Source organism: Trematomus bernacchii, unplaced genomic scaffold (genome assembly GCF_902827165.1).
Source record: "Trematomus bernacchii unplaced genomic scaffold, fTreBer1.1, whole genome shotgun sequence".
NCBI classification, from domain to species: Eukaryota; Metazoa; Chordata; class Actinopteri; order Perciformes; family Nototheniidae; genus Trematomus; species Trematomus bernacchii.
The window spans coordinates 13,351,036-13,372,426 of record NW_022988043.1 but is presented as its reverse complement, the minus strand read 5'-3'; the positions used below and the strand labels follow the sequence as shown (position 1 = coordinate 13,372,426).

General features: G+C 39.8%; 1 protein-coding gene across 2 annotated transcripts; it reads left to right on the top strand.

The window, feature by feature from the left end:
• Positions 1-2,039: 2,039 nt before the first annotated feature.
• Positions 2,040-20,429, top strand: gldc (glycine dehydrogenase (decarboxylating)). 2 transcript variants are annotated; one of them, XR_004554961.1, is made up of 26 exons: positions 2,531-2,818; positions 2,993-3,071; positions 5,410-5,545; positions 5,913-6,077; positions 6,185-6,262; positions 6,461-6,608; positions 7,014-7,210; positions 7,334-7,430; positions 7,612-7,717; positions 7,995-8,134; positions 8,551-8,631; positions 8,764-8,861; positions 9,504-9,588; positions 9,682-9,723; positions 9,891-10,033; positions 11,324-11,399; positions 13,570-13,695; positions 14,147-14,296; positions 14,927-15,039; positions 16,702-16,843; positions 17,743-17,854; positions 17,959-18,054; positions 18,476-18,648; positions 18,736-18,816; positions 19,399-19,594; positions 19,962-20,429. XR_004554961.1 is itself a non-coding variant. In XM_034118199.1 (25 exons), exons 1-25 carry the CDS (start codon positions 2,531-2,533, stop codon positions 19,537-19,539), a joined length of 3,093 nt encoding a protein of 1,030 aa, XP_033974090.1. In that variant the 5' UTR covers positions 2,040-2,530; the 3' UTR covers positions 19,540-20,429. The 2 variants fall into 2 exon arrangements, 1 of the variants encoding a protein (XP_033974090.1); XM_034118199.1 differs by having other exon boundaries at positions 2,040-2,818; positions 19,399-20,429.
• Positions 20,430-21,391: the final 962 nt, after the last annotated feature.

The following is a 21,391-nucleotide window of genomic DNA, read 5'->3' as shown; positions in this document are numbered from 1 at the left end:
TTAAATAGAACAATTTTAAATGTAAATAAAGTGTCAGTTGTACATGTCAGTAAACATTATATATAAAATAAAGTCATAACAGTAATAACAATATAAAATAAACTGTCCCAGGTGTAGGGATATTCTCAGCAGCATGCACACCTTAGTGCAACGTTGTGTGTCGTGTGTCAGTATTTACAAAAACTATACCAAATAAACTGTTATTAAATGCAGTTTGTCGCTCATCCTGCCGCTGCGCCGACGCTTCCTCATGGCGCAGCGCCCACACTTCATCCTGGTGCTGCTGGCGCTCCATCTGCTGCTTGAACACTTCTGCCTGGCGCTCCATCGAGGTGAGCATCTTGTCCTCCGTTTCCTGGGCCTTGGTGAACAGCACCATCTGATCTCCACGCAGCGACTCATTCACCACGGCACGCCGGTCCTCCAACGCCTGGGCGGTGTCAAAGAAATTCGCATCCCGTGTCCGCTTTCCTAAGAGGGGAAAATAAGCAATATACAATATACAAGTTTAGTCGCCATGTAGTTTTACAACATACTAGGAATGTGTTTTTTGTATTTTCACAAATAGAATTAAGGTTTCACAAATCTGAAACTGTGTTATAAAGAATGTTTAGACCCTCTGGGATAATCCAGTCCAAATAAATCGGCTATGCAGCGATTTAAGAGGTTCAAACACGGAGGATTGTTCCTTTTTGAAGAGTGCTTCATGTATGCTTGAACTTTGTTTAATGTTGTTGAGGCAAGTTAAACATAAAATATGATGAATATTATGAAATAAACATGATTGTGAACATCAGTTCGATGCGTAACGTTCTTTCAAGACAAAGTTACAGTGTGTGTGTACTGTGTGCTCGGGGCCGGTGTTAGCCTATTATGGCTAGCATGGCTAGCTTGATCTACTGAGCAAATAAAAGTACATCTGAGACCATTATTGTGCAGATTAAAACCCCAGTGCATGTAGTTGATTTTACCTTCGTCGTGGTCGTCATCGTTGGCCACTGAATCCGCCGTTTGTAGTCCTGCCCGAGTTTCTTTATTTTTAGCCGGTGTGCCGTGGGGCTGTGCACATTCCCAGGTCGAGTGAAAGCTACTGAACTGGCTTCAGTGCATTCCCTGGGTCGCGTCCTCTGCGTAGATCTCCAGAAGCGCCGACACCTCCTCATCATTTCTTGATGCTTGCCATAACTGCTTTCAAAAACAAACACAACGCACGGAGCGTTGTGTTTTTGTAGCGAGGAAAAACAATGGCGGCTCTACACAACATTTTCAGAGTTGTACGGGCGTGGTTTGCAATTCGCCCAGCCAATCAGCACTGGGGCACTTTTGGAGAACTTTTCACCCACAGAAAAGTACGCTCTCTGAGTTGGCTCTAAAAATGGGGGTAAAAGTACCCGAGATTAAGTACGATTTTTGGTGTGAACGCGACTCACGGAACTAAAACGCGAAAAGTACGGTGAAAGTACTCCGGTGTGAACGCGGCTCTTGAAAACTCAGTTTTTGACATAAAAATATTATGGATCATCAATCATTTTTTTCAAAGTGACAGACACATTGGATTAACCTTCAGCTGCATTTTTCTCGTTTTTGATCAGAATTGTTATTCTGCAAAAGGTGAGCATATCTCCGTGTTTTGCTACCTAAAGCTACGTCGTGTGATGTCTGTATTTGCTTCCCCTGTCGCGAGTTCTGATCGCTCAGTGATGATACTTATATTTCTAGAATCTGTGGAATCTCAGCTTGTTAGCACAGTTTATGCTGTAGAAACTATGTCTAGGACATTTGGAAGTTTTGGAAGATTCATAGCTAACCACACTGAAGTTATGGAGGTATTGATCAGTCTGCTCATATTTTTAAGCCTCAAATTGTCCTCCCCCCCCCCCCCTATAACATCACCAGAAGTCATAATTTAGGGGGTCTTTTCTCAAAAAAAATTACCGGGGGAGCATCCCACCGGACCCCCCTAGTATTGTTTGATCACCATTTCCACAGCCCCACCTAAAATATTTTCCACCAGCCGCCACTGAAAATTACCTACCCCACCTTTAATCCAAGATGCTTTGTGAATTGTCAAACCTGAATTCAGAGCTGCTTACTTGCAGTCAATATGTATTTTTGGGTAGTTTTATGTAAATAAGGAGCCCTCTGGAGGTCTCTCATATACTTGCAGACTCTTGCCCTCACATATTATCACTGAGCACACCTTGACGAAGACTAAAGTCTGCGAAGGCTCAGGTTGGACTTTGAAATTGCAACTTTCTCCTGAAATATCTGTGGAGTCATACAACATTCCCCTCTCTTGCTCAGTGGGCACGTGAGAAAGTTTAGCAGCTGTTTAACCGGGGCTCGTCACTGCGTCACGCAGCGTCTGCGCTCTGATTGGTCCGCTCTTGTGCAACTGTGCAGTGTTATAAACTCTCCAGTTTGAACTGGGAGTTGGCAGTGTCTCCTGCAGGCTTCGCATCCGTCTCTGTGGGGGTAAAGAAAAGGCTCCACCAGTTTCTGCACACTTGTCTTGCGAAGTGATTTAAAGATGCAGAGCTGCGCCAAGTCCTGGGGGATCTTCTTAGCCAAGTCGGTGAATCCCAGCGCACCGTGCAGGCATCTGAGTGACAAGAGCCGCGTGGTTTGGAAACTTCGGTGCAGGGTCCCAAACAGCAAGGCATGCCTCCCGACAGCAGCCCGGGGTCTGAGGACCTCTGCGGCCGTCTCCTCCAGGCAGATCGAGAGACTCTTACCCAGGCATGATGACTTTGCAGAGAGGCATATTGGTCCAGGTGAGAGGGAGAAGAGAGAAATGCTGGATGCTCTGGGACTCGAGGTAAGATTTGGGCTACACATTCATCCCGAAATCTGGCACAAAAACACGATTTCATTTTCATTAAAACAACATTCTAATGTTAAAGCATTTTCTTTGTGCATTGTATTGATATAATTCTGTTTTCATAGCCATGTTTTGCGCGTTTTTATTGATTATATCATGTTTTTCTCGCAGTCGATCACCCAGTTGATCGAAAACACAGTTCCATCTTCCATCCGTATCAAACGGACTATGAAAATGGATGATCCAATCTGTAAGTTTACCTTCATTTGAATGTATGTATTATGTATCTCTGTCATCATAACGGCGAAAGGCTGCTGGTTAAACCTCGACGCATTTGTGCCAAACCCGATTTAAAATGCTTCATATCATCTAAATGCATGTAAAAACAGTGTGTCTACATCTGTTTTGCATGGGGAGGTTTTTCCACATAAAACGGGCAGTTTGGTGAAGCCAAGTGAGTGGCAGGAATGTAGGCTGCACTTCTATTGTGTGCCGTGGAGCGCTCGTCCCTGTTAAGTCTTCCTTTGAACATATTTGGAGTTGTTTTTGCGAAACTCGGCGAGCGGCACCAATCTCCTGTTGGGAAGCCGATGCTCATAGGATGGCAACTGGAGTGTAAAGTTTAGCCTTGAAGCTCCGGTCCCAAGTCCAGTTCAATCTGGTTATAGCGTTCACATTACATCACAGCCGAGGGGGTTCCTAATAAGGTGACTTTTGCATAAGGATTCGCCTGGATGTGGGTTTTTTTCTTTCTTTTTCTCGTATGCAATAATGTGTTAGCCCTGGATACACAGTCTTTTCCCAGTAAACCGAGTTTCGTTATTTCCCCTTTTTAAGAATACAAGCTAGAAACTGAGAACGAGGCGGTTCTATCACAGGGGACTTTTGAAGATGTTCAGCAGTGATTTTTAATGAGAAGTAAATTAGCTCTAGTAGCATATAAAATTAGCTTCTGGTAGTTGAGAGCCTTTGTGGAAGCTGAATACATTATGAATGACTACGTGACTATTATGCATTTCCAAAAGGGGATAGATTCCTCCTTTGAGGGAGGCTTATGTTAATTTGCTGAACTGGCGCTGTCATTGTGTGTAGTTGTGCAATAGAAAATAATATAGAGATTGTCTGTACGGATGAAATCAACCTCTCAGTATTTCTCATGATATCCCACATATATCACATTCAAAACAAACAAATTGATGTGCTATGTAATGAATGTTGTTCCATTTATATTGGTTTACCTGAGACTACTACTAATATGGAAGACAAACTCTGCCCTTATTATACCGAACTAAATGTATTTGCTTTATAATCACGGTTTATTTGAAACAAACACAATTTTAAGCAACTTTGCATTATTAATTGTAAAACACATTTTTTAGATAGATTTTTCAGTTGATCAATTGTATATATTCATTTTTCCGGCTATGTAAAATTGCCTTTTTACATATTCTATCTAATGTAACCTTTTGTGTGATAGTCCACAACAAATAAATGCTGACATGACATACTTGCAGGACTGCATCCATACACTTGCCGCATTGATTTGACAATAGAGATCATTTGTCAGCTTTACACCAAAAGTACACGTTTAGAAACTGTTGTTGTGAAAGTACAGAAGTTAAAAATCCTCACCTACTCTCTATATCCCCTCATACATAATACTTTCATAATACAACAAGCCGTACTGAAGGAACATAGTGGAGGCAGAGCTGGTTTTCTGCTTGTTCAGCTTTGGAGGGCTTCAGTTTGCAAAGCCAGCGAGGGATTCTCTCCCCAACAATAGTCCTCCTGGATGTTCAGGCTTTTTTGCTGCCCTGTAGAACTCTGGGATCATGGGAAAGCAGTCCTCTATGCTGAAACTCACAAACACAAAATCCACACTCCCCCTGAACCTGTAGATAATGGTTTATCATTATTTTGGATTGTGCAATATTGTTAGGAAGAAGCTGTAAATATTGACTTGCATAATGGCTACAGTCCCTCTCACCACCAGCAAAGGCTCAAAGGTGTCTTTCTTTCCTCCTAAAACGGGAGTAGTTAGGGCTCTCGGTTCAGACGGCGGTATTGTCCATTCCTTGGAGTTGCTAAGCAGCCAGGAAGGCCAGAGGAATCTCAGAGGCTGGTTGTGCATTTGCCGAGCTTCCTCACAGCACCGGGGAATGAAGATAAATAACTGGCCACTGGGAAAGAAACCATGGGTGTACTCGATAAAAATTTCTTGAATGCACATTGTTATCTCTTCGTATGTTTTTATTGTTAGGTTTCTTTTCTGGTGATATGTTGAAACTATATATCTAGTTGGAGGTTGACATCTTTATGTCTAGAAACCTATAATATATTAGATAGAAAGAGGAATCACAAAGGAATGTTTGGTTTTGTTTAATATGGTGGATTTGACGAAATGCGCCTGGAATACCCTGGAAAACAAGACAAAAATCCCAAGTAATCCAATATTGGTATGTCCTTTTATGGCTATCTAATGAGCAGTAGGAAATATACTTTTTAAATTAAATTGACCTATGTTGTCCAATAAATCAGAGATGTAAAGCCAAATAGTGTATTCAAATGACAAATTGCATTTTTTACAGGTGAGAATGAGATTCTGGACACTCTACAGAAGATCGCTTCACAGAACAAAATATGGAGGTCCTACATCGGCATGGGCTACTACAGCTGCACCGTACCGCCACCCATCCAGAGGAATCTCCTGGAGAATTCAGGCTGGTGAGTGAAGATCTTCGACGCTCTCTTAGCAGAACACTATGGATATTTGAAAGGGCAGGGAGCTTGTTTCCACTTAGTGACAACTATTCATGTTTATTCCTAAGGTTTGGTTACTCATTTAAAGCCTAATTGGAGTGCTGCAGAGTCATGTGCCATAATAGGAAGCATGGTGAATCACATGATCTCTAATGATGTCATTATTTTCTGCTTAACACAATTTTCTTTTGCACAAATTCAAATCAGCCATCCTTGCTCAAGGTTTTTCCAAAATCTTCCCGTTTCGGGTGATTGAATACCACCAACTTTCTGCGTTTGTCTTCGTACCCAGACTCCCTTTGTTGTTTTATTGTGCCTCTCTTGTCCTCAGGGTGACTCAGTACACACCCTACCAACCAGAAGTTGCTCAAGGTCGCCTGGAGTCGCTCCTCAACTACCAGACCATGATCTGTGACATCACAGGCATGCCCGTTGCCAACGCATCCCTGTTGGACGAGGGAACGGCTGCAGCTGAGGCAATGCAGCTGTGCCACAGGTATAAACAAGCTGAACACCAACTCTTTGCCAAGAAGCTCAGCTAATGCATGCATTTTTTATTAATAAACATGTCTGACGAGTAAATTGTGTTTTTAATATTAACAGACAGAACAAAAGAAGAACCTTCTACATTGACCCACGCTGCCATCCACAGACCATTGCAGTGGTGCAGACCAGAGCCAAGTACGTATTACACATGAACAAAATGTATGAGCTCTACATAAATAAATCAATTTGGGTAAACAGGAAACATGAATTTATTCTTGTATGAAAACAGAAAGGCTATTCCAGATAGCTTTCTCTTTTGAGGTGCCCCTGTTCTACCACTATGTATATGCATATTTCTTAGCACCCCTCTAAGTTTTCACTTTCATCTTTCAGCTACATCGGGGTGAAAACCGTCCTGAAGCTGCCCCATGAAATGGACTTCAGTGGGAAGGATATTAGCGGTGTGCTCTTCCAGTATCCAGACACTGATGGCAGGGTAGAAGACTTCACAGAACTAGTGGACAGGGCGCACAAGGGAGGGGTAAGAGAGCTTTTGCCTCAAACATTTTGTAAAACATTATGGATCTGATTTCAGGCTACTCAGCAAGTTGGTGATTATTTTTATTCCAAAAGAGAAGCACACACTCGAAGAAACTTTCTGTGTCGCTTCATTCTTAAGCTGTAACAAGGAAGTAAAGTAATGCACGACATTGCACGTCCTAGATTCCATTTTGTCGGCAGCACTGCCTAAAGTTTTATCTGAAGACACTGTAGTGTTTTTTTACACCAAAGAACTGGCTTTCTGCAACTTGAATAGAAAAGTGGGATGTGTTGATACCACTAAGAAAGATTTGGTGTGACCATTCCTTCACAAAAAGTGCTATTCTCTGTGTATATGAAACTATATTAATTGACTTGGTTGTAACCTGGTCCTCTCCCTGTGCAGGCTCTTGCATGCTGTGCCACTGATCTGTTGGCCCTCTGCGTCCTGCGCCCCCCCGGGGAGTTTGGTGTTGATATCGCACTTGGAAGCTCCCAGAGGTTTGGAGTTCCTCTCTGCTACGGGGGCCCCCACGCTGCCTTCTTCGCTGTTAAAGACAGCCTGATCCGGATGATGCCCGGCAGAATGGTTGGAGTCACTAGGTGAGGAAAGACACTCTTCCATCAAAATATACATTTTATAGTGGGACGATTATTGTACAGACAATAAAACTTGAGGAGGAACCTTAATATCTTACTTTGGGAAAAAACCTATTTAATTTACAGGGATGCGGCTGGTAAAGAGGTGTACCGGCTTGCTTTGCAGACCAGAGAGCAGCACATTCGCAGAGACAAAGCAACCAGCAACATCTGCACTGCACAGGTAGGACCACACTCACATTTGGACTTGCTCTTATTATTGAACATAAAGATTAAAAAAAAGTGAGTAATAAGTGTTTTGGAACAGACATTATGGGAGACTGTGGGTTTTGTTTTATTTGAAACTTTGTGCTTTTTTCTTTGAAATAACATTTTCATCCCTGACGTTTAACCTGTGACTTTAGGCTCTGCTGGCCAACATGGCTGCGATGTTCGCAGTGTATCACGGTCCTCAGGGACTCAAACACATTGCTGAGAGGACACACAACGCTGCTCTGATCCTAGCTGAAGGTACATTATATATTTTTTGTGATTAAAATCAAGCTTTTATTGATGAAGCACCAGGATCATTTCCTACCGAAAGTATAGTGCCATTCTTGTAACTGTAAGTTATTAATTTGTGGCGAGATGCATCATTTTCACAGATCAGACACTTGGTGGATAAATTATACAATGATAGACCAATAATAAGGAACATATAAATAATAGATAAACACACATTTATCCTGGTATTTATGCATCCAAAAAATGCACATGTGTAACTGTTTACCCTCACTCTTTGTTTCAGGTCTGAAGAGAGCGGGACACCGGCTGCACAGCGAAATGTTCTTCGACACTCTAAAGATTACCTGCAGTGTTGCAGCCAAAGACATCTTTGAGAGAGCTGCGCAGAGGGAGATAAACCTGAGAGTCTTCACTGATGGAGTGGTGAGAACAACCTTGAAACCGCGTGCACTTTTTTTTACTGGGTGGACATTTTTTTCGATAGTATTTATAAGCAATGTTTTGCAGTAGCTGTAGCACCGAAGTGCAGTGCCACACATTAATACAACTACATGAAACCTCCCCCAAAAAGTGATGATGCAACCAAAAGAGAAAAAACCAACAACAACATCCATACCTGCAACAAGCTCATACACAAAAAGAAAAAAACAGCTGGCAAATTGAAAACCAGGAACCTCTATAACAACATAGAAAACATTTAGTTTTTGTGAAAAGTTGGTAAAACTCAATGTTTATAATCCACTTTCCCACAATTACCTAATTTATTTAAAATATATCATAAGACTTTAGGCAGTGGTTGATTAAATTAAGCATGCTGTTAAAATGGTTCTCTTTAACAGGTGGGGGTCTCTCTGGATGAGACGGTGACCGAGAGGGACTTGGACGACTTGCTCTGGGTCTTTGGCTGTGAATCTTCAGCTGTACGTTATCCACTTATTTATCTCTTTAATAGTTGCCGTTTTAATTACAGTTCAATGAGTTCTTGCTTGAGGTTGAATAGGGATTGCTGTTAATAGCTTTAACATTTAAAACCACCTGCTTCAATCTTTCAGGAGCTGATTGCTGAGAAGATGGGTGAGCGGGTGAAGGGGATCTTGGGAAGTCCTTTCAAGAGAACGAGCAAGTATCTGACGCACCAGGTCTTTAACAGGTTGGTATTCTCGGTTAAATTGAACCCCCATAGCACATAATATAACACTATGTCAATGATAACAAACTGCATGTATGTCTTTATGACATGATGGTCTCATAATCATCATTTCCATTTGATTGTCTGCTTCGAACACAGCTGCACTCTACACCAAATCACCACATTAGATAACAGACAGAAATATAGAGCTCTTTTCATACTTATCGCATTAATGACAACCTCCTGTACTTGTTGCATACTAAAACAAGTATATGATGTTATAATAAAAACATTTACATTTTCAAACAAAAGTCATGCCCCTACTGCCTGTAATAAACATGCAGCCGGTCTAAGTCTTTATGCCAAATCCTTCAAGATAATTGAATATTTGAAGAAAACATGAGTGTGTTTTAAGCAAGTTCAATCTGTAGTAGAAATGGGTTTTTAGCCATACGCAATACATGCGGACTGGCAACAGTTTCTAATGTGTTAAGTCCTTGACATAATGACTGTAACATCCTTGAATAAAGCTAGTCAAACTTCCTATTAATGCACTTTCCTTGCAGGTTACTTCTGTCAATTTTGCAATTATTAAGTGACATACCAACTGTTGGAAATAAAATGTTCTCAGTTAATTCTCCTTCTGGTTAATCTTGTCCACAGTTATCACTCTGAGACCAACATTGTGAGATACATGAAGCGTCTGGAGAACAAGGACATCTCCCTGGTGCACAGTATGATCCCACTGGTTAGTACTGCCTGATGTCAGACAAAATATTCAGTTTTACATGCATGTATATTATAAGGTTATGTGGTGTTTAATGTTGTTTTTATTCTTCAGGGGTCCTGCACCATGAAGCTCAACAGCTCTTCAGAGCTCATGGTGAGTTATAGAAGTCACATAATGTCACGTAGATATCTTAAAAACTAACATGAGGTATTTGGTGTTTCCCAAAGTCATTTCTCATGGCCTTCCTCCTTCAGGCTTATCATAAAGTTGTTTTAGGAAGGGCGTGCCCCCCGCTCACTGCTGTCCTCTCTCTTCTTTAGCCCATCACCTGGAGGGAGTTTGCCAACCTCCACCCCTTCGTGCCTCTGGATCAGGCTGAAGGCTATCAGAAGCTCTTCAAACAGCTGGAGAGGGACCTCTGTGAGGTGACAGGATACGACAACATCTCCTTCCAGCCAAACAGGTATGTATGACCAAACATTTGCAGCACAACTATGCAAATACAAGTATCAACAACACCAACTCATCAAGCATTAGTCCCTGATGTCTATTAGTGTCTCTGCTTGTAGCTTACAAAAGTAAACGGGCAGTTCTCAAGAAACCTTTAAGCTACATAATTTAAAGGGATGGTTCAGATATTTTGACTTTAATTGAGTACCTAATAAAACCCCACTTCAGTGTATGATCTACAGTAGATGTTGGTTGGATGGAAAGGGGCAGCAGTAAAATGTATTATTGCCACTTAATAAATCAGTATCGGTTTAATTGTTGGCTCGATTAAGAATGTTTTCACTGATCGACCTTTCCTTTGGACAGCCCTTTCCTACGGGGAACTGACGCTGTTATAATCCATGTGCTCTCTTTTAAGCCACCAGACTCCATTGGCAAAACACATGTTTACAACAGATGACACAGTATTTGTTGTTTGTTTTTATTGTGGGACTTTGGTGTATAAACGCTTGGTTAAGAATCATGAAAGTCACGCAAAAGTTGGTTGCCTTGGTGAGACCATACATTGATTATACCAGCCTTAGTTCCCCGTAGGTTTAGGGTTCTCTTAAGGTGGCTAAAATAAGTACTTTGCTTTGCTACCGTGCCCATACTCTTGTCTGGTTCTTTCAATGGGGGCTGTGCGTCATCTACTTAAGATAATACACCTACCATGGACCTTAGTGAACCACACTTATCCCTTTAACACATTTAAGGCATTTCCTGTTAAAAGTGTACATTTTCCCCTTCCATAAAAATATAACCCCTGAAGTGATGAGAATTACTCGATCAGACTGTATTTTGAACTATAACAAGTCTTGGGACTTATAACTTATAGTATTTGTACAATGGGTTATAGTATTTGAATGCATAATTTACACATTAGTCGCAATATTTTCAAATATTTCTACATCCATTCCTTGACAAAGAGTGATATAACATTTTCAGAAAGTCTCCCTAAGGGCAGGAAAGTGAAAATGAGATCTTATTGGAATTGAGAAACCTTGAGTTATTCTCTGTCTAAGACTTTGGAGCTGGTTTCAGACTTTAGTCAGTATCCAGTAGTCAAATGCTATCAGCACTTTATCAGCAGCAGAGGGTTTATGAACAACACACCATGCTACATTGGCCTGGAGAATTATCAAACGGCTTTACATCCCATCGGTTTCTCCCCTTTTGGTAATGTCTGTAGACTGCTCTTTGAACTGTGCATGTATGTGAAGGTGTGTAGTACATAACCATGGTGTGTTTCCTTGTCTTCCAGTGGCGCTCAGGGAGAATATGCTGGGCTGGCTGCCATAAAAGCCTACCTGAACTCAAAGGGGGAGCGTTCAAGAAGTGTAAGTGTGCTGCCTGAGTGGACTGCACTCATACTATAAAACGGTCAGAATAAATAAGTGTTGTGTGTAGGTTAATTAGGATATATTGGCACTGGAGGCTTTTATATAATTCTGCTACCTTATAACAAAGTTGATTTAATTAAGCTTCAATGTCCAGATGATCTGCACTACAAGCAATTGATACAAATTAACATTACAAGCAAAGCCATATTCAGCGTCCCACAGCAATTTACAAAATATCTATCTACCTAGAAATGAATCAGAAATCCAGAATTATAAATCGTTTATTAGTCGCACAGCGGGGAAATTTACATTGTTACAGCAAAACAAAGGCTTGCAATAATACAGAATAAGCTAACATATTAATATATTGAAGAAAATGACACATTAGTTATACTAGTTAAAAATAAAGACAAATAAGTAGTTGGGTATATGCTTGCACATTTTGGTAAATACTAAATAATTTGCCATCTTGTCAAAGCTTGAGCAAACTAAAGCAAGCACCCGGTTATCTTAGTTTATCATTAAGATTAAACAAATTATTAATAAATAGTTAATTAGGCAGATAAACTGTAAAGATGCAGGTAGTTTGTGTTACCTTTGGACCGGGTGGTTAGACTTTATGCTAAGATAAGCTAACCCTCTGCTGGCTGTAGCTTCAATGTTAATGCAAATAAAAGTGATATCAGTCTGATCATTAAACTTGAAGGGACAGGAACATTCTATTAAAAGTAGGGTAGGTAATTCACTTCAGAAACCCTTTTAGTTGTATTCCATGGAATGCTCGTAACATCCCCATAGCAATGAATACATTAAATGCTTTGACAATAAATAAATAAATACATTAAAAAATGTCATCTGTGGAAGCCGTAGTACTGTAAAAAGCACGACCAATCATTTTAGCCGGCCCGGCTAAAATAACTGGATGGCCTACCTGCCTGTCAGCCTTCCATCTGTGCACAAACTTATCTCGTGCCCTCATTGGTCATGTGCGCGTTCGTGTGTGTTGGAGGAGGGGCTCTGTAAGGAAGTCTGAAGGAAGTGGCAGATTTTTTTCGGCTGCGTAGTTTCAAATTCTAGCACACTCGAGCTGCACTAAAAAGCAGAAGATTTAAGTACTTCTAAAGCAATAAAGCAATTATGTCATTGCTATTCTTGCATATCCTTCATTATGACCGTAGTTAGAGCGCTGATATCTCAGATTGATTTATCACCAGTGGTTCCTTTGATCATGCTGACTGAGGTTAATAAAGAGCAAAAGTACATGAGCCACAGGTTGTAAGCCCTATCAAAGTCCCCGACAGTGGTATTGTTCCCATATTACAACATGTCACTTTGACACCACAGATTAACATGTTTAAAGTATTCAGAAATTCCTCCAGTATCCTGACTGTCTGATTGGCAGGATCTGGAGGACAAGGAGAGATAAGACACACTCCTCAGATTAAAGACTGGCTGACTGAAGTATATTTTCTTCACTGTAAATTGGCCTTTTGTTTTTAACTGCTCCCTCGTGAGTACATCTTAGATAGTGGCCTGATCCCTTGAAACGGTCAAGGTCCAAAGTAACAACCGTTTGAGCAAACAAAGGGGCAGAAAACGCTGTGATCCCACTATAGGCTAGTTGCTCTCAAGATTCCATATTTGGAGGTTTTAAGACTTTGGGAACTGCGACACACTGGGGTGACATGCTCGGCCTTGTGTTCCCAGTCACTCATTTGTCAATGTTATCAAACCCAAAGGTCTAAGTGCCCCAGTTTCCAGAAGTGTTGCCATAATAAGGGATACAAATCAATTACTGACCTGTCAGTTTACACATAAGTGTCAGTGGTGGGTGTTGGCTAATTCAAGCGTTGCAACATTTCCCACACAGCCTTAACCATGAATAGTCCTGCTCTTTTTGTACAAAATGTAATATTCATTTTACAGTATTACAACAATATGTATTTATTTCCTGTAAATACTTTGGATTCACGCTTAATGAGATACATTATAATACTGTTCTGCTGTTAGTTGATATTGAAGAGTCATCCTGCAATCATAGCCTGAATATCACTTATCAAAAATCTATTTTTACATACACTGATAAAAGCATACTTTGCATTCAGGCTACAAATGTGTCCCAACTTTATGTCTTGCTAAATGAATTTAATTTTTTTTCCACGTTCAGGTGTGTCTGATCCCCAAGTCCGCCCACGGCACCAACCCAGCGAGCGCTCAGATGGCTGGCATGAAGGTCCAGGTGGTGGAGGTGGACAGAGATGGAAACATCGACATGGCACACCTCACAGCTCTGGTGAGAGCCGACTGTTTGCATTGGTGACATCTCATCAAAACATGTTGAGGCTTTTAATTACAGAAAGTCTAAGACAAGTTTGAGAGGCACCATTTGTAAATGTCTATGACAGAAAATAAAAGTAATGTTTGAGTCGCCCAACTTTGCATTAATAGTGTAGTGCTAAATTGCTGAAATACCTTTTACAGGTAGGTATATGAATACTTTTGTAACTCAATATGGGTCAACTGTCACACTAACTAGTCAGGATACGTTTTTACATTTTAAATTATCAAGTTATGGTTTTGCAATCCTGCATTGGAGTGCTCACTCACTGTGGATAACAAAAATAGTTTATACATCACCATGGCTGTTTGAATTAAAGCAAAAATAATAAACCACCAGGAGATATTGATACGGGTCAACACTATAATACAAGTACCAACGATGTTTCCCCTGTCCTCTCTTCCAGGTGGATAAACACAAGGCGAATCTGGCCGCCATGATGATCACCTACCCTTCCACCTTTGGTGTGTTTGAGGAGAAGATCAGCGACGTATGTGATCTTATTCACAATAACGGAGGCCAGGTGTACCTGGATGGTGCCAACATGAACGCCCAGGTGAGAGAGGAAATGTGAAAATATATTTTATTTTGTTCTTTGGAATCTACATTTCGTAGAAAGTAAACTATTACTAGTGAAAACTAAAGGCTAATAGAATGAAGGTTAATAGGTATCTGTTATCATGCTGTAAATAGATAACCTTTGGAATCTATAATATGCAGATTATGGTTTTCAAGCTAATATCACCTCAACCAATCACTGACAGACATGCAGACCTGCCCCCTATGAATTGCATAATGCACACTTACTTACTCTTACTGGTCTTTTTTTTCAGATCAAATGAGGATAAATCTAAGATGACAAGATAACGTTTTTATTTGACCTTCTTTGTGCTTAGTGAATTATGATCAAAATACATTTCGGGTCAGATAAAAAAAGTTAAACGTATGCCCTAAGTTAGTTTAAATAGTTATTATATTATTATTTGTTGTCAACTAATGTTTCCATAAGAGATTGGATTTAAGGTGCTTACTATAGTATCAGTCAATAAAGTTGAGTTAAGACGTTTTTTACATATCCGCCATCCACATTATCAGTCTAAATGTCTACTTACACGTACAACATTATGGGAGAATTTCTTGGCCATATTGCACACAGTTCATTTTCCTTCCACGCTCTGTTTCCCAGGTGGGCCTGTGTCGTCCTGGAGACTATGGCTCTGACGTGTCTCATCTTAACCTCCACAAGACCTTCTGCATCCCTCATGGTGGAGGAGGACCTGGCATGGGGCCAATTGGAGTGTGAGTCTGAATTTAGATTATAATCCAGATTTACTGGATAAAGTGGAAAATAATACTTTGATTTGATACATTTATTCTAGGGTGCTAAATGTACTGTCTACCAGTCAGAGGTGGGAGTAAGTCCTACATGTGCAAGTCATGAGCAAGTCTCAAGTCTTGACCTACAAGTATCAAGCAAGTCCCAAGTCACTGTGATGAGAGTCAAGCAAGTCAAGTCATTGCTCAGGTCAAGTCAAGTCAAGTCAAGTCATACGAAATTCTGATGAATAAGCCCAGTTTCCGCATTTAAATCAGTTAAAAGACAGTGGTTATGAAAATGGATTTAACCCACACTATGATCTTCATTACATACACAGTTAATCATTTGAAATCCAATTTAGACCGATGACAATCATATCAGATTCATATTAACCCTAGAACTGCAGACAATATAGCTAGGACTCAATCAAAAAGTCTGTTCAAAAAGGCAGAATTCCAGGTAAGAAAATCATATATGGCATTTGCCATTACACATATTTAATTTAAATTTCTGTTAACACTAGAACCGCCAACAGCATCAGCACCTACATAGATATCATTTTCAAATCATTTAATTTGTTCCTCTTCATAATTTCCTTATAAACTAAGTAGGACATTTAAAACTCACTTAATTGGGTTAATTTAGAAATTGCTTCAGTTTATCATCGTAACAGATCAAAAAGTTCAGATTCATTTTACAATAAATCAAGGAATGATGCACTTCTACAAACAAAAACAACATAATTAAAACATTTAAACAAACTACTAAAAGTAGATGAACTACATTATTCAACAGTTTACAGTAACTTCTGATAATAACACAGGGGAAATAAACGAGGCATCTCTTTTCCTCTCTCTCCCCCTCTCCTGACAGCCCGTCAGTATCGGGGTTAGTCAAAATGAATCCCTTTGAGGTTCTAGTGTTCATTTACCGTTTTGTCTTCTCTTTGTAATGCTTAATCGATTTGAAACCAAGTCTAACGTAGCTTAAACTTAACGTTAGCTTCCTAGCTAACCCAACACATTCACGCACCTTTCTCTGTGGGTTTTTTTGTAGTGACGAATGAAGTTGGATGTTGTGGTGGTCGTGTCACTGATCTTTATGCTGCAGACCCTGCATACCACTGTTCTCTTCTTATTAGCGTCATCGACAACATAATCCTTGAATCCAAACTTCACTATTTTTGGAGTAACGCTAGCCGCTGCCATGTTAACTGACACTCCTGCCGTCTAGTGGGTTGCCAGGTTTGCGCGCACGGCGCTATAATCATCCAATCACGTTTTTCGAAAAAACTAAACGTAATATCTCACTACAAACGCAAATATTTAATTTTAAACAGTCAAGTCCTTTCAAGTCATCTGTCTCAAGCTTAAGTCAAGTCTCAAGTCATGAATACCAAGTCCAAGTCAAGTCTTTTATCAATGTTAGTCAAGCAAGTCTCAAGTCAAAAAATATGCGACTCGAGTCTGACTCGAGTCAAGTCATGTGACTCGAGTCCCCACCTCTGCTACCAGTTCAGTGTTTGTGCCCAAACCTGCATGTTTTATTCTGTGAAAGCAATGAGAGGCTTTGATCACCATCAACCAGAATCACATTTTATTTGTCACTGTCTGTTCTAATTAAATGCATCTCCTCTCTATCAGGAAGTCCCACCTCGCCCCCTTCCTCCCGAGCCACCCGGTGGTTCCCATGTACTCAACGAACAACGAGAGCTCGCTGGGCACCATCAGCGCCGCGCCCTGGGGCTCCAGCGCCATCCTGCCCATCTCCTGGGCCTACATCAAGGTCAGCTCATGAAACCAGAGATGCCATCTTGACAAAACAACTCAAAATGTTTCACAAAGTTTGATCACAGAAAGCAAGAAGGACACGAGACATGAAGTATACAAAAAATGAAGCTAAAGAACACTGAAAGAGGGGGGCGGAGAAATATTTGGATGCAAGAACAAATTGGAAAGCTGGAGATGTTTTCCTCGAGGCGACAGGCTTAGCAGCATCATGTGACCTCGTTTGGCAAAAGCTTAAACCAAACGCCCAGTTATTTATATGTAAATAGCTTAAAGGTCACCTATTATGCAAAATTCACTTTTTCATGTCTTTTATACATAAACATGTGTCCCCTCTGTGTGAAGAGATTCTGAACGTTTCAGGAGAAAAGATTCACTCTCTTTTTGTCCTGATCCATTTATATAAAAACCTGTCTGAAAATGAGCAGATCAGATTTGGCCACTTTATGATGTCATAACGTTTTTTTGGCTTGTGTAACCATTAGCCAATAACCAACCAAGGTAACCCCCCCCCCCCCCCCCCCCACACCTTATCACCTGAAACTCCTCCTCGAGCACCATTGTGTTCTTTTTAACCAAATATCTTTCAGAGGGGCGTGGCTCCTTATTTTCATCTAAAGTAAAAGACAGAGAATCAGCACTTTTGAAACAGGGCTGAAACAGAGGGGATTATGGGATGCTGCAATGTATGATTTGTTTGGTATTTGGAGCCAAACACTTCAGAGACATGTTTTGTATATATCTGAGACCTATAATATATTAATGAAAAACAGTATAATAGGGGACCTTTAAATTGTTTCTTCCTTACATAAATATGTCCCGTTTAAGTTTTTATAGTTTTAAATTAAACTCTTCATGTGAACAAACACTAACAGCTCTCCTGCGTTCTGTGTTTAGATGATGGGATCCAAAGGACTGGTTCATGCTTCAGAGGTGGCCATCCTCAATGCCAACTACATGGCCAAGAGGCTGGAAGAACACTATAAGATCCTCTTCAGAGGCAGCAAAGGTACTACTGGGAGAAGCATGTTCACCTAATCACTGCAAATCAATTTTCAAAGAAAAACAAATCTTATGCCACTTTTTAAAATGTTCCTTCTTGGGTTTGAACAGGTTTTGTAGCCCACGAGTTCATTCTAGATGTGAGGCCATTCAAGAAGACGGCCAACATTGAAGCTGTTGACGTGGCCAAGAGGCTGCAAGATTATGGTAGGCTGAATTATATACAGTCCTCAATTTAAAATGTAATTATGGAGAAGCACTTTTTTTTTGCCTTTGAATAAATAGGATCATACACTTTCTTTGATTTATTAAAACTAAGAGAAATTGGTTATTTGCTCTTTATTGGGATCCCCATTAGCACTAGCATGAGCATTGGCTATTCTTCCTGGGGTCCTCACAAAACGGCTCATTATTTCATGCAATTTACAATGCTATATGAAGTGAAAACTAAAATGGTCATCCAATTTTAGCCATCATAAGGCCGAATATAATTGTACATAATAGATACATAGCCACAGGCACAGTTAAATTATACTTTATAATACTGAGATACATGTTTAGCAACCTTTTGAATTGTACATGAGAATTTTCATGAATGAATGTGGTTTTATTTCGTTCTGGTGTTCAGGTTTCCATGCACCCACCATGTCCTGGCCGGTTACTGGGACCCTGATGATCGAGCCCACGGAGTCAGAGGACAAGGCTGAGATGGACCGGTACTGTGACGCGCTGCTCGGTATCCGACAGGAGATCGCAGACATCGAGGAGGGAAGGATGGACTCCCGCATCAACCCGCTCAAGGTACACTGTGGTGGCCTTCATTTGTCTCTTTAGTTTGAGGTGAAAGAGTCCTTCCATCAGCTGACAGAAAGCTCTGTGTGTTTGCAGATGGCCCCTCACTCTCTGGCCTGCATCTCGTCCAACAACTGGGACAGACCCTACACCAGGGAGCACGCTGCCTTCCCCTTGGTGAGTGCGCTCATTCCTGCAGCTTCATTACACACTCAACTTTCTTAAGTGCTGACGATAATTTGTTGACTGTGTCGACCTCTAGTGGTCAGGATTGTATATAACAATGGCTTTAAAACCTAGAGGAAAATGTTTTTTTTTTTTTTTTTTTTTAGCAACTGGAAACGCTTCAATTAACTGTTTCATCTATGGGTTGTTTTATTCTGTTAACAGCCTCCAAAAGCTGCAGCATTTTAATAGTAGTTGAATTATTTTTCAACTTAAAGGTTTATTCAGGTGTTGTTCTGAACTTTTTAATTTTTTCTTTAAACAAACATTAAACCACCCCTGTTTATTCATTAAATAATATGGGTAAAGAGAAACCTCGGCACAGATTAAGACATTTCTTTTTTATTTCACAGCCCATCTTCACAACCATTTAGTTGGATTGATTTACTTTTTTTTCTTTTTTGATTTCAATTGAATTAATGTATCTATTTTTAAATGACTTCAAGTAAATCACTTAGTAGTATCGGCATTCCTTATTAAGCCCCATTAAATTATAATTTTTCTCACAATAAACCTTCCCTTCTCGCTTTTCAGCCCTTCATTAGGCCAGAGACCAAATTCTGGCCGAGCATCTCCAGGATTGACGACATCTACGGCGACCAGCACCTCGTGTGCACCTGCCCCCCCATGGAGGCCTACGAGTCCCCGTACGAGGAGAAGAGAGCCTCTTCATAGACGCTCCCAACGTCCGGCTGGAGCTCTCACACCTCACAGACTTTAACACTGGAAGGTATAACGGCTCAAAACAATAGGCTGTATATTAATATAGTATGTTCCAGGAAATCAGGCAAAAACCAATCAAAACTGTCAGGCTCTCAATGGGACAAAAAACTGGATGGTGCTGCTCTTGCTTGCTTCAAAGTTTGTACATTTGAATATTTCAATCTTTTCCTAGTCATCTCTTTACATTACTGCTCTATAAATTGAGGTTAATTAACTAAAGCAGAGCAAAAAGTGTCTGAAAAGTCTGTAAGACCGCTCTATATCCCTTGTGGATTTCACAATGAAAAAGCATACCGCTTATCACAAATAAGTGTTAAAGTCTGTGAGGTAGACGTTGGGATCTGGCTCCTTTTCTGATCTCAACCCTTTTACAGGGGTCACAGGGTTTCCCCCTACTCGAACTCTTCCAATGGACCAAAGGTGCAACTTACGCTTTTCCGAGTCGCAAAATATGTGCACCCTTGGACACCAAGCCGCTCTGTAACACACTTCTGAATCACTGTATTGTAAGTTAAGTACAGATAATTTCTAGACTCCTATATATTCTAGACTATATATAAGAAATGCCCTTGGTGCCTCAATTCTGTTTTGTAAAATAGCTGCCTTGACTTTCCCTTTTTTCAAATACTATGGTTAAACATAGGAGCTAGTTTATTGTAGTCTTTTGTTAATATGCATCTGTTGTATGAAAATGTTTTAATGTGTATTGTGATATTTGTTGACCAAGTAGATGGATAGTGGTCATTTTTAATTGAATATTTTCTAATCTAAAATGTTTTGTCTGTAGAAAAAAAGGTGTAATAAACATTTTTGTCTAACTGTTTACATGTTTTGTTTGAAGACTGGTAGGATTTAAATAAACATTGCAAAACAGCAACGAAGAAACCTGATTTTATATTCTCGTTTTAGTCAACACTGCCACCCAGTGGTGATTTGTGGAACACTCCTGATAAACTGCATCTCAAAAGGTGGAAAGTTCCTACAAATCAAAGCACTTCCCCTACTCACCTGTGTTTATTAGGGTTTTTATTTTTATCCCAAATGTAGTTATGTTCAAACTTTATTAAACATATGTTTATCGACTTTTTATGAATCATTGTAGGTAATACCATAATATGAAAATCATAGTATATTGTGAAAAATATTAGTCATAGTAAATTAGTTAGTTTATTTATATAGTAGATTTCCGACAAAGGCAATTCAAAGTGGATTATATATGCATTAACACATGAAAAACTAAATAAATTGAACAAAAAAACAATTTATTAAAGAGATAGAAATTGGTTAAAGTATATGTTGTAAATACTGCTGAAAAAGTATGTAGGTGAAATTATTAAAAAAAGTTAAATGTCATCTTGAAAAGCAGCATTAAAGACAAAGGTTTTAAGCCTCGATTTAAAAGCAAGTTTGTTCCTGGTCTGCGGAGCATGAAAAGTATGTTGAAAATAACAGAAAGAAGGTAATCATATAGTCAGTTCAATGCATTTAAAAAAAAAAAGTGTTGATAGTATGTCGAAAAATAAGTCATGGTATTATGTTGTACATCTTTGAAAACATCTCATGTCAAAAATAGTGAAAAAAAGTTAATGGATACATTCTTATCAACTGCCTCTACGCATTAGCACAACTTTGTCTAAGAACAACTCTTAAGCAACCCAACTGAACAAAAAATATAACTGGCCAAGTGGTTTGTCCTGGAAACACTATAGCAACTTTAACTGCAAAAAAAACCCCATTTTGAACATGATAAACTATAAATGAAACATTTTAGCTTTACAAAATATGAACAAACAATTGACAATGA